General features: G+C 35.8%; 1 protein-coding gene across 8 annotated transcripts in view; it reads left to right on the top strand.

Moving 5' to 3' along the window:
- The window catches only part of MRTFB (myocardin related transcription factor B), an 85,069-nt gene that overhangs the window by 44,515 nt on the left and 26,355 nt on the right, over window positions 1–14,199 (top strand). For 7 of the 8 annotated variants that reach the window (XM_030002155.2, XM_041120253.1, XM_041120251.1 and 4 more), the window contains 5 exons: window positions 8,346–8,411; window positions 10,885–10,940; window positions 11,512–11,587; window positions 12,672–12,833; window positions 13,398–13,582. In XM_030002155.2, coding sequence (XP_029858015.1) covers window positions 8,346–8,411; window positions 10,885–10,940; window positions 11,512–11,587; window positions 12,672–12,833; window positions 13,398–13,582 — 545 coding nt within the window. The remainder of the gene's footprint in view (window positions 1–8,345; window positions 8,412–10,884; window positions 10,941–11,511; window positions 11,588–12,671; window positions 12,834–13,397; window positions 13,583–14,199) is intronic. The other variant, XM_030002158.2, reaches the window with a different exon arrangement.

The following is a 14,199-nucleotide window of genomic DNA, read 5'->3' on the forward strand; positions in this document are numbered from 1 at the left end:
CAGCGTTAAATACTTGATACTCGATTTCTGCAATTCTGTAACTTGCCCTGTGCTGTGAGGTTGGTCCAGAATTCTAATACAAAGCCAATGCTTAGATCACTTGTATAGTCCACCTACCATCTGATAAAATACTCTCTTCTACTTTACTGCCACCCTGCTGTTCATATACTTGTATTAATGTTATAGTCCTGATGCCAAATAACTAGTTATAAATTACTTCAGATGGAGGATACAATAGAATAGTTCATCTCCTGCATCCGTGCTTCATTGCAACTAGAACGTCTGTTAACATCTATTGCTCTGTGTTTCAACCTCAACATGTTAGAGACCTTGGCTGCATAAAAGCTGTTTTAAGCTGGCAGGAAGAAAGGGAGGCTTTCTGTGTAACAGCTTTTAATTTAAAGGAAACGGCCCTATTTCCAGCACTGTCTGTTTCCATGGCAGCCAGCCTAGCAGCCTGCACTGGAGTTTCTAGGCTCTTGGAAATTTCCAAGGGAGTATGCAGGAATGTTGGACATTACATTTTCCCATTTTTACTTGCAGTTTTAAGGGCTTAAATAGCTAATATCCACTGGATTTTAACTTTGGAGAGATGATTACATGCAGAACATAAAAAAATCTTGGTGCATTATTTTTCTTCTTGCTGTCATTTGAAAGAACCGTTTGCAGTCTAATGAATGCCTTCTCGGTGGTTTAGTGTCCGTTTCATCTATGTAATGTTTAAATGGCAACAACTATTTGCCATTTCATAGTACCTTCTATAAAAAGATTAAATTTGATTTTCAATTAATAGGATATGTAATTAACTGTGTTAGATGTGGAATTATTAGGGCTGGAACTGTGCACAGTATGCGTTCTGGTTTTTTTTTCAAGACAAGAAGCAGTGGTGAAAGCTTGTCAATCAGTGTAGATAGCATTGTTCCTGCAGGACAACTATCAATTTATTTTTGGCCTCTTTACATTCCAGTGCTTGTGATTATATAGCACTACTTTGAGACATCTTTTCCATAGGATAGAAATTACAGATTTGTAACAGAAATCACTTGCTCAACTTTGATAATAGTTGTTTGTTCTAAGTGATCTAATAATACACTTTTATTTTCACTTATTCTACCATCCACCCTGAGTAAGACCTGACTGGACTGCTCTGTGTTTCTTACCTTTCAAAGGGTCTTACACAGAATGTGATGTGTACTTGCATAAATTTCTATTTGTGCCAGCTTTCTTGCATTCAAACCAGCATAGCGCTTTAGCAAGCTATTGAGGATCTGCTTGTTTTGGTTATTCTTAATCTTTGTGCCCCTTTAGGGCATAGTGTATATGAACCTGAACAGTACTCACTGTTTGAAAACAGAGGCCATTAACTTTATAAAACTTACTGCTGTATGGAAGCTTCAAAATAATAAAGTGCATTGGTTACAGATAACCTCTCCTTTTTGTACCATCATCTCCATTCCCTTGCATATAGAAGTGTTGATTCCCCGATATGCTAACACTGGAAGAAACTATAAGAGTGGGAGCACCAGCCTCTGGCACTCAGTTTTTCAGGTGGTGAAAAATCTATACCTCCAGTGAAGTCAGAAGACTTCTACTGACTTGATGAGAGTCAGATAACCATATGTTCTTATTGTGAGGAGGGATTATGATTTTTGGTTTTGTCAGTAAGTATTAAATAAGCTATCTAAGATTTAATGATCATTTTATTGACTGAAGAAAACACATGGAAATTCTGGAATCTCTTCACCTGGTGTTAATCTTAAAATCATACACTGACTTGAAAATAAAAAAGAATACCTGCCCTTCCCCTTCAGTCAAAACAGGAGTTTGACTGACCTCTCTGTGCATGGCTTTTATTCAGAAGCAGTTCAAAGACAATTTCTTACAGTTGCAGTGGTGTGAAGGGGGATTCCTGCCAGATAATGTGAAGTGCAAAATATTTTGTGTCAGTTTTTAGCAACTAGATTTGCTCAGTCATGTTAACATAGCCCTTCTTTTGCACATACACTTCAAATATGAGGAACAGTATTACTGACATTAATAGTGTATTATCATATCTAAATCTTTGTCAGTTCTGGGCCTTTATTTTGGAGATCATCTTCTATGATTTTAGATGTTATGCAGGTAACTGCCTGCATAAGTGTAAAAGTGAGAGGTAAACTATCAGGCAACAAGCTGAATGCATTTACCCCAATAAGGACAATCTGTTAAACACAGTGTTTGAGTAAGTACCACCCCATGGGGAACTTTGTTTTGTAGTACCTCATGTCTTGAATTCTCCCTTCCCCAGATTCCACGCTGGTTTGACTGTAAACAGTTCTTTGTAATAAAGAAAAAACAAAACCCCAGAACACTAGAACAAATAGTACAGTATAAGAACTTTGGCTAATGCCTCAGTGGGTTTTAGATTTTTGGGAAGGTATGTCCTCCTAGCTCATCCATCCGTATTAGATTTACCTCTTTTGTGTTACTGTTTAGAAATCTCTTGCTGTATGGATTTCTGTGTATACAATAAGCAAAGTCTGTATTAGATTAAATTACATTACATTTAAACCAACCTGCATTCTATTCTATAGAGAGATTCTCACATCATTCATTCTTGTCTTTGAAGATAATTTCATCCCATTTTCCTTATTGAAAACTTGTGATTTAGTTTCTGTGACTCCCATCTTCCCTATCTTTCTGGCTGTTCTTTGAGCTGCTTTCTGTGGGTCCCCATTTCCTTTTAAGCTTTTCACAAACCTCATTCTTATTCCCTTCCTTTCTACCCGCTTCAGGTTCATCTCCAGTATAAAGATACAAGTCTGTCTGTAACTTGTTTCTGCTCAGTTGTAGGGCTCAGTCTGTCTAACTACAATGACAATATAAAGGTCATTAGTGACTGTAGCAGACCTGTAAACCAAATATCTTCTTTGACTAGATGTACCTATGCAACTCATGTACACGTGTTACCATTTCTTAGAAACATCTCTGCTTCTTACTTTTTGTCACTGTGGGAGCTAAAAGTATTTTAAGTCCTTATGTCTTTTATTGAGATATAAATATTAGCTTTTTCCAAATCTGTTTGCTTTGGAAAAGCAAAACTTTTTTTCAGCTTTTCAACTTTTTAAAATAATATATTTAGGTTTTTTATTCACAATGACTTTCTATTTAGAAACTTTCTTTTCTTTAATAACACATTCAACTGCTCACTATTTAAACAAAAATCAGACACCAAACTTTTTTTAACCTTCTTAATTCTGGAGTTGTTTGCAAAAGCAAACATCTGGTTTTCATCCAACTTTGTTTCTGTTTAACCTCCTTGCTCTGATCAAGTCAAAATATTCAATGATTATCTTATACCATCTTTCTAACTATGAGTCATCTCTTCTTTAGTATTCACCCTGCAGTGCTTCCCTATTAGTCATGCTACAGGCTGTCCTTTCTTCACTATGTAATATATAAGTTCCTGATAGTTATTTAATAAGTGAATAACTGCACCTTCTTTTCAGTCCTTCCACATTTTTATGACTCGTCCAGATACACATGGGACAGCTTCAAAATCATCCCTTTTTTGCTTTGTGATGCCCAGCGTAGGTTAAGAGATGATGGGTAGACAAGTAGTGTTATGAGAGACAATAAGTATGTTAGCATATTTTAGCAAATATATCTATAAAGCTTCACACCCGAGTGCATATGGTTTATGAGCAGGTACATTCTTACTGTTCTTCTCATCCTTCTGCTATAGTCCACTGCATATTCTCTTATTAGACTATACATTGTTTAGGATATGGGTCAGTTTTTACTCTTTCTGCAAAGCTTAAGCCAAATATCTGATCATAATTGAAGCCACAAATCATAGATACAATACATTCATAAATTATGTAGAAGAGTTTCCCATTATCTACATTTGGAATTAATGTTCATTAAAGAATCAGTTGAAACCAGTTGGAAAATAAGAGATAAGCTTCCTACATTCTTACCACGATTTTTTTGCTGAATAGATTTATTTTAGTCTCCCTCCCCCATTTCCTGGGCAAATAGCACCTATCATGGCCATGGCCAAGCAGCATTAATTTTCAGGAACTGATAGAAATCGCATCAGCTGCAAACATAAGTAACACATCCACTGGGCTACGTTTTTACAGCGTTGATGCTTCCGTGGTGTAGGGCTGTGTGCAAGCGTGATGTCAGAGGGAGGCACAGCCTTTCCCACTTTCTGATGCACATCACACTGGATGGCACAGATGGGGAGCTCCAGGAACTGCATCGCACTCAACGAGTCTGTACCAGCGCGCTCACAGTGTTCAAAGTGTCCTCCTCTTTGGACACACACATAGTATGTTTCTAGTGCTGTTGAAAGAGGGTTCAAAACAGGACCTTGAACAGAAACTTTGGTACACTGTTTTTTGAAGGGTTTTTTGTTTGTGGGGTGGTTGCTTGATTTGTTTGTTTTCCAAGAGAAGTTTCAGCAGCTGAATGTACCTCAGGCAGACTCTTTCTAAAGTACACTTTAGGGGAATATAAGGAAATACATACTAGAAGCTTTGCAGTGGTTATTTAGCTTACTTGCATTGACAAAGTGCAGTGTGAGGCCTTCACGACTTTTTCTCCCACAAACTTGCCAATGAAAACTTAAAATGCAATAACTGCTAAATGCTGAACTGGTGGGATGTGTTCAGACTGTCCAATGCAACCGTATGACCTAACAGTGAGCACTGTCTGTCTTGGTGTAGTGGAATGCCACAGAATTCTGATCCTTTTCATATGAAAGATGAAAAGCTGTGGTCTGAGAGTCATGTCAATATCTGGATCTGGGAAAGCCAGATTAATTAATAAATAATAAATTTCTGATAAAACTGTGCCCCTTTATATGTAATTTTAACAGTTAAACTAATTTCTTACAAAAACACTGTCAAGCTATGTTTTCCTGCACAGACTTTGCACATCACATTCGAGATTGCAGTGATACTACTTTAGAACTTTAAATAAGTAAAGTCTGATAAGATGAAGAACAAGTATCTGTTGTCCGTAGTAGGTTTCATAGAGCAGATGGTGTATGCACTTCCTACAAAATAATTCTCCCATTTAGCCAGCTGTCCAAATTGGTGAATTAGTGAGGACTTTCAGATTGTTACCATCAACGCTGCAAAACAGTGGGATCATTCTATAGTGTGAAGGTCAATTTCAAAGTTGTTTAACTTTCCCACTTCAGTTTACTAATATTTGAAAGCACCATACTAGCAATGCTTAGGTAGCTGTAGCTGAACCAGCTACACCTACAAAATGGGTTTTATGATAAAGTAAAAAAGAAAGTCTGAGTAAAAACCATATTAGAAATCAGAAATACCACGTATCACAAATGCATTTTTTTCTTAATAGATGACTTGCCTATCGTATGTTGGTAGATGACTCGCATCAGTGATAACATTCCTGCACCTGCTGTGATATTGCCAGCATTTGCTTGTTTATCCACTGTGTTCCAGGTGATGGAATTGAAAAAAATACTAATTCTGATTTACTTACTGTGTCTGATGACGTATATCAGCTTTACCCTGGACATAACTGATGTTGGAGCAGGTCATTTTTCTTGAAGACCTTAAGCCTGAAATAGAGGCATATGTTTAAAACTGACTTGTAACTAGGTAAAAGATTTGGTAGACATATTTGTAGTATGTTTAGTGTTCCAAGAAAGCCACATTTAAGTATGGTGTAAATTTGGACCAAATACAGCTGTATAGCATGGATGAGGTTCCTGCCCAGAGCAGAACACTTTTCAGAGCTTTTCAACCCTTTCCATGGCTTCCTAGTTGTGTAAAAGGAAGCAAAGTTTGAGTGAAGAACAGAAGAAAGTCAAGTTTTAATCTACTCAGGACCAAAAATATCGGGTCTGAAATATAGTAGTCTTGCCATGCTGTTTATAAATTTCTTCTTACATCATTTGAATGGGTAAAACTTATTTAAGATTTTTGAAGGGGTTGCCCATTTAGTTTTATGACTAACTCTGAGCTTTCTTGATTTTACAAGCAAGAGAATCCAAAACAAGAATGTATCAGAGTTTTTTGCTTTCCTGTAAACACCACAGCAGTTAGTGAATTTCTCAGTGCTTTGTGCTAGTGCTTAGAAGTAGCCCCTGGGAAAGCAGCTTAACATTGTAACATTATATCGGACGCTTAAAATGTATTTCCATTGAAATGTGCATTTCTTGAAGTTTTCGGTAGGGCTAAGTCCTGAACCAATACTTTTTTTTTTTTTTTTAATTCACACTTACTTGCATAAAGCTGGTGGTTTTTTAAAGTTGGGTGTACAGTTGCATAAATGTGTGTCTGCACACACTCATCTGCATTTTTGGGGGCAGATTAGACCAACTGGACTTAGAAACCCACATGGTTTTCTGCAGAGAGATTTTAACTTTCCCTACCCATGCTCTGAACTTATTGGGAGTGTGTAGCTAGCTACACGACACCATACGCCAAACCCAACCTAGGAAGTGCTGCTGAAAGGAGTGTGTAACAGCACAATTTGAGTTCGTTCAAATTGCTGCGCTGACTTCAGGCAGCACAAGTTTTCATCTACTAGTAAGAGATAGCGTAAGAAGAGGTCACGGCTTACCTAGAGCCACGTGAAATTAAGCAAGACCAAAAATAAATCGTTCAAACTATTATAAAATAATTCTTCAGTTTACTTTTTATAGTCATTTAATATTACTTGGAAAATACAACTCATTACTTAAAGCAGGTATTATCAAGTTATCAGATGAACCCAGTACATTTTGAATGACTTTCCATCAATTTACATTTTACTGTTGTTACTTTTTCATTCTCCCATCTCTGTCCTTTGCAATTCTTGTGTAACAATATTGTTAAGTCTGAACAGAACTGTCGTGCCACAGCCCTGAAATGTTTGTATTTAAATTCTCAATTTTTGTGTGACACAAGAAAATAATGTCCTTGTTTTCAGGACTTGCTATTCCCAGTCTTAATGCTTTAGGCAGAAGAGTATCCTTCCTGTACTGTAGAACAGGAAATAAGCTGGTTCCTTTTAAATTCTGAAAACAATGAACTTTGTGCTTAGCCTAATTTTTTAGAAATTACATTCATTTTGATGTTTTGTACAATGCATTAGTTTGTTTTGCTTCCTTGTGAAATACAATGGAAACAGCATGTCATAATTGTACATCCATAATAATCTATCAAGGCAGAATTTAAGACTGTAAATATTACATCTTTTAATATATTTTTTCTTGACCAAACATCTTGACCACCTCTTGTTCAAAAGATGAAATTTCACATTAGGGTAATGGCTGTATGTGTCTAAGAAACAATGAAGCACTGTGATAAATTGATACAGAAGCAAGGGGAAGAGAACAATAGAAGAAACAAACAACTACTTTTTTTTTAACTTTTTTTTTTTTTTCCCCCTGGGAACATTTACAGTTTTGTGCAGTTCCTGGTATAGTATTTAATGTGTCACATTGGTTATTCTTACAGTAACAATAAGATGAGAATCTTTGTACACTTTATTAAATGTAATGAAACGTAAGAAGTTACCTCTGAAACTGTAAAGAGGTTTTCCAGATTTGACAGTATTACATTTATTTGGTCCTTTAAATAACTGTGATAACACATATCTCAATTAATCAGGAAAACAGCATTTTCTGATGTTTGGAGAGAGGGTGAGGTCTGTTCCTGATTGTATTACTTTTTTCGTGTTTTTAAATAAGCCAGGTAAAATCTGGCTTCTCTTCAGTTTCTTGTGTGTCAGCAAGATTTATTTAAATGTACAATAAGAGTTTATATTAAAAAAAAAAATCCTTAAGGAAAAATGATCAATGAAACACATACAGCTTTTCTTTTAAAATGCTCTGAAAACAGAATCTCTATTTCAACATAGTGCAGTCATGTTTAAGTTGGTTTAAGACATGTAAGAAGGCTATACAATCATTATGTGTTGTACTTTATGGTATAAACTCTTTATACCTCACTATGTTTTCTTGATTCTGTTATCTAAGAATAACGTTATAAGGGGAAAAAAAAACCAAACATCCTAGATTTAGATGTATACTTAATACGTCTTATGAGGCCTAGCTGATAGGAAAAGTGGATGTATGTATGAAATACAGTCTCTTTATCAGATGTGACCAAAAAGCAGCAAATTCCAATATAGCTAGGGATTGGAAGCAGTCACTCCAAATGATGTTAGCAGTTGATCGTTAATGATAGGTGTCTTAGAGGTTACTGTCAGGTCTGAAAGCATATAGAAAAAATATTTCTAAAGTTGAAATACTTGGTATCTTTTGAATAGTATTTTTGTACTTTCAGAGGGATAGTATGCTTACATATGAATGAATGATTGTTTTCTTTTGTCAGTACTTCAGCTGAGGCTACAACAAAGACGGACACGAGAACAGCTGGTGGACCAGGGCATCATGCCACGTAAGACATTATTTCTAGTAATTTGTGTTACTATACTGTATTAATTATGAACTGAATATATAAAATAATGAAGATAAACATTTCTGTGAGAATCATGAAAAATAACTTTATCATTTGAAAAGACTTGTAGGATCGTTTTGGTAATCTAAATGAGCATGAAGTAAATTCATCATGCTGAGCAAAGGTTGCAGTTAAAATAGCCATTGTGATGAAAAGGCAAGTATTTGCAGACATAGTCTGATTCTCCTTTTATTTTCTCTCTTTAAATTATGACTAATCTTACTGAAATAAATTGAGTTATATAAGGGAGCAGACATCAATAACAAAGCCAGCAGTCTTTAAAGAGTAGGATGGCAAGGGTAGCTAAACAAAAACAAAGGACACATAGAAGTTGTGACTTATGCACCAACAGATATGTCTTCTGTGTCAAATCCTGCATGATGGTAGCTGTGATGTTACAGGACATGAGGCAGTGGGTTAGGCTAGGCATGTACACTGTATCATGTGACCTAATGCAGAAGCTTCTGTGCCTAGGCCTTTCTTTCCCGAGTATGAATACCTTCCAAGGATACGAGAAGAGGCTTTGGTTTTTTGTTTGTTTTTTTTGTGGTTGGGGTTTTTTGTGTGTGTGTGTTTGTGCGTTTGGGTTTTTTTTTGAAAATTTTTTTGGTTTTAGAACATTTTTTCCAGTTGCCAGAAGTTCGTGATCAACTTGCCACATCTGGGAAACTGTCCAAATTGGTGTTGAGTTTTGTATTCTTTACCAAAACAAAGATTATATAGTGGTAAAAATTAAATTAATGCCTTGAGATGCTTCTTTGGAAGAGTTAAGTTGCTGCTGATCACCTTAGCATGAAGTGTCTCACTAAGGCAGCAACATCACCAAGTTCATAAATACAGTTGGAGACATATTTATGATTTCAGGATTCTCTAATGCTGAGCTTCTGACTCTTTTGCCTGGCTACCTACCATCCTTGACAGCTATGCAAGAAGTTATCAGTTCTTCAGTAAATCATTTTTATCTCTAACTTTGTTCTACCACTGGAATTTAATTGCAGATCATACTGCTTTGACAAGCAAATAATGTTTGTAAATTTGGATATTTGTTACATTTGTATTTCTGAGCTCACAGCACTTGTATTTTGAAAGTAAGTAATTGGCATGCTTTATGCAATTGCACTTTATTGCCAGAGTCCATTTTCTCCTTTATTGATTTCAGTCTGCTAGAGATGATGGTCGTTGCAGCAGCAGCGCTTACGATACCTAAAATCAATTTAGGAATCACAAGAAGGTCCTCCTGAATGTGGATATTTAGTGGCCTAGCATTCAACTGCAGTTAACTCTTTCCTTAGAGGTGTTTTGGAGTTCCTCCACTTGGGCTCCCAGTGACTATAATTATTTAGTACAAGGTCTTCTGACTTGTTTTGGAGATCAGCCTGGCCTCAGAATGAGGGGTGCGCAGGAAGCATCGAGAATCCCTAAGTGGATAGTGTGGGATGAGACTAGCTTCAAGATGATAGGTCCAAGTTGTCAAAAAGATTCAACTGTGAAACGTGATTTTTCTTAAAACAAAACCCCACATATCAAAATTATGTCAAGTTATAAATAGCCCAGTGTGCACTGGTGAACTCTAGCCTGAAAGCACAGTATCTTAAAGCTGATCTCTTCTTGAAGGTTTCTGAGTATACAGCAGACTTCAGATTGCTTTGCTAAAGCCTCTTCACCTTCCGAGGTCCGTAGTGTCGATCATCTTCAAGAACGGAATGATCTGTTTCTTTTTGAGTGAAACCTGGGAAAAAACTTTGGAACTGTCAGAAAGTGTTAAAGATTGTGTTTTGCAGTATCTTATTTCTGCCAAAAGTGTGGCAAATAAGATGGATTATGCCTGCTGCCATTTCACTTCCTTTCAACAATCCAACTGAGATGAAGCACTCTACAATTCATATTATTTCTAGCTGAATGGTGTTTTTCACTCTTTTTGGCTATTTAGCAGCTAACCATCATTCTGTTTTCTAATCTGAACATTTGGGGCTTTTACAATTTATTTTTTTTAAATCAGCACAAATAGTTTTTAAGGGATGGTCCAGTTCTCTCTAGTAACAGCAAGTATGAGGTACAGACAGATAGTAAATACAGTGGAATAAATGAAACAGTATTTTGGCATTGTGAACCTTACCTCATAAAATTTCTACTGTGGAACAGTTTTGGTAAACAGACCCCGGTGTACATAGTGAAAAATTTAACTGTTACATCGTAATATCTGTTAAAATCAAATATTCCAAGTATTCTGTCTAGGAGTGTTGCTCATCTCTGTTAAATATAAGTGAATACAGCTAGCATTAGTCAAATGTAAGCCTGGTCAGATGCAAATGCAACTCAGAGATGGTGTTAAAAACCCATATACACATACTGATTAGGATATTTCTTTTGGAAATCACTTCCTGTCAATTTAACTCTTACTCTCCCTTCACAGCTTTGAAAAGTCCAGCTGCATTCCATGAGCAGATAAAGAGCCTGGAGCGAGCCAGGGTAAACCACTTTGTGTAAACTTGTTATTAACAGCTGAAAATAGATAATCAGTTGTATGCAATACTAAATTCTCTGAGTGCATGAAAAAATTATTACCATTACAGTAGTAACATGTGCTTTTATCTTGGAAGAATACATTAAAATAAAATATTGGTATCAAATCTGAGAGGAACTTCCTTAATCCTTCACAGATTGTGGTGGGGCAATAAACTTACGGTCATAGCATAATACATAGCTACCTCCAGTTAAGTATAGGATACTTGGGTAAATTACGCTTGTGCAGTATTTCTGCAGCAGATCTATACTATTGTGATTTTCTGTGGTGGTATGGGATCAAATCCAGAAACATTCCCAACTTGTTTGGGGAAGACAGAAATTCATTAGCACTGCTTAACTGATAGAAAAGCAGAACAAAACAAAACAAACCCCTCTACTGCCCATGTTCTAACGGCAATGTCCACCTGTCTGAATGCAACTGCAAATATTCATTGATTGGACATCAGTGATCTATCAAACTACTTTGATTTTTCTAGTAAACAGTAGTTAATGCTATTTCCTCATTTCTTTGAAGACTGAAAATTTTTTGAAGCACAAGATTCGCAGCAGGCCGGACCGGTCTGAGCTGGTCAGAATGCACATCCTCGAAGGTATGTACCCAGCTGTATGTACCTTTTGAGCTGCTATTAGAAGGAACTTTGGTTATATGTTCAGTTTTCTAGCTGAATTAGGCTTTGATATGAATTATTTCTTAAGGTTTATATGCTCTATTTCTTTACTTCTACAGTGTCTGTTGTGATCTGTATTCTAATCCTGTATAGTAATAGATACATCTATGGCAGTGAAAGTATTCTCAACTGTGTATATATTTGCAATCGCATATTGCTTTTATTCTATAATGGTAATTATCCCATGGTATATGTACATGTAGTGTATACATTGCTTCAATTTCTACTTGTACCCTAAAATAACCTGACAGCCTTGTACTTTTCCTCCATCACCTCCTCCCCAAACAATCTTTAAACTTGACTTTTACCCTGCCTTGTTACTTTCCTTGTTGCTCAGGTCATTTGGAACAGTAGTCTTTTTATGAATGGGGCTGAATTAACTGTGTTTTACCATAATCTTAACAAATAAAGAAATTACCAAATAACTATAATCCAAGTCAATTTAATAGCCATCAGATTTCAAAACGTGCATTTTGATACCAAACCCGGATAGGAGTCTCCATATTGATAGATCACACCGTATTGACAGACTATCTCTGTACTTTCATTGAAATACAATTTTGAAGACCCAAAATTGTGCTAGAAGCTATTTTCAAAGGTAAAGTTTTTAAGATGTTTGTCAAGAGAGAATCCAAAAATCAATGGATTTATTAAACTTTTACCATAGCTCACACTGGTAAACTATTAGAGCAGCAAATGCTGTCTTCAGATTATAATTAGCATTTATTTTATATTCCCTGCTTTATTGTTGGACATTATACAAATGTTCACCAAAAGTATTACTGATGTTAAAAAAGAGGTTATATTTATAGAAAAACATGATCATGGGGATGACCAATATCTACTCATATAATCTTATTTTGGTTATTAATTTGAGAATTTTCAGAATAATACTTGCCTGCTTTTGATAAAAGTGGAATAGTTATTGCAAAGACAAGACAATGTTGTTTGTCATGAAATTGGAGAAAAGATAGAACAGAATATTTAAATCAATTTATCTTTTTAGAGACCTTCGCAGAGCCTTCACTACAAGCCACTCAGATGAAACTGAAGAGAGCTCGGTTGGCAGATGATCTGAATGAGAAGATTGCTCAGAGGCCTGGCCCTATGGAACTGGTAGAAAAAAATATTCTTCCTGTAGATTCCAGCGTTAAAGAAGCTATTATAGGCAAGTAGAAGTCCCACAGCTTCTATCTGTTATCTATATGGCATTGTGGAAAATAATAATTTAACTCTTGAGGGTAAAGTTCACTAGAAGAAAACAAAGTTTATTACTACTTATTCTTTCAGCTTCTGAGTCCTAAACTCTGTCATCATTTAATTAAAGTTATCCTATTTTTATTTAAAACTAAGTTAGAATTATATAGTTGGAGTCTAATACTGTCTTTGAAAAGGCTTGCTTCTTAATAAAAATTATTACAAAATAACCAAACGTAGACATTACTCAATCTGTCATAGGTGTCTGTGTGCACTCCGCATGTTGAACATACCTTTTAATCTCTTATTAAAACAACTTCTGCTATGCACTTAGTTTTATCGATTCCTTGAATATGATTTAATATGGCTGTCATTATATTAAAACCACAATAAATACTTATATGCCGTATGTTTAGATTGTGCTGAAAACTGGTAATTTTCCAGCAGTTAGCTAATTCTGCCACCAATGTCTAAATTTAATTTGTGTAACTAAAAAAAAAAAATTGTTTTGCTTGTTTCTTTGTAAACATTCTAGCAGTTGGACAAGAGAATTATCCTCAAGCTTTGGATGATTATTCATTTGATGAAGACAGCAGTGATGCTTTATCACCAGATCAGCCAGCCAGCCAAGAATCCCAGGGTTCAGCAGCTTCCCCTGGTGAGCCAAAAACAAGTGACTCACCATCACCAGTAACACCAACTGCTACTACGTCAACACAGGTACAGTTTTTAAATGTTGAAACAAAATCTTCACAGTATGTTCTTTGGTCTGGCACTATAGAAATGGGGCATAGTTTCACATGGAATGAATACATTTGCTGTTGCAAAGAAGTGTCTGGGACTCCCATTTTCTGTTTGGGAGTGTATAGACTAGAACCCTGGCTTAGCTGTCGGGAATGATGAAATTCCCATAGACTGTAGTAAAGCCATAAATTCACTGAAATTCATTATGGCCCATAGAAGATCTACAGCTTTCCCAGAAGTTGTTTAAAAGGTCATATCCATGGTTTACTCCAGCTGTTATTGATTACTTAATGTCTGTCTTCATTCTGGGCAAGGTCTTGAACTCGTTTAGAATTAAACTTAGCTGAAACAACAACAGTTGACGTCAATTCCATTATCTCCAGAAAAGTCCATAAAAAATAAGGTTTCCCACATAATTTAAATGTTGTCTCCTGAAGTTTTAAAATAGTGCCTAAGGAATTGACTATTTAAGAAATGAAAATAACCTTTATGTTGATTTTTCTATGAGGTTTTTAGTATTTTCTCACATTCCTTACAAAGAAAGGAAAGTAACTATGTCTGCCATGGCAGATAAAATGTTGTCTTTATATTAG

Source organism: Aquila chrysaetos, chromosome 25 (assembly GCF_900496995.4).
Source record: "Aquila chrysaetos chrysaetos chromosome 25, bAquChr1.4, whole genome shotgun sequence".
NCBI lineage: Eukaryota > Metazoa > Chordata > Aves > Accipitriformes > Accipitridae > Aquila > Aquila chrysaetos.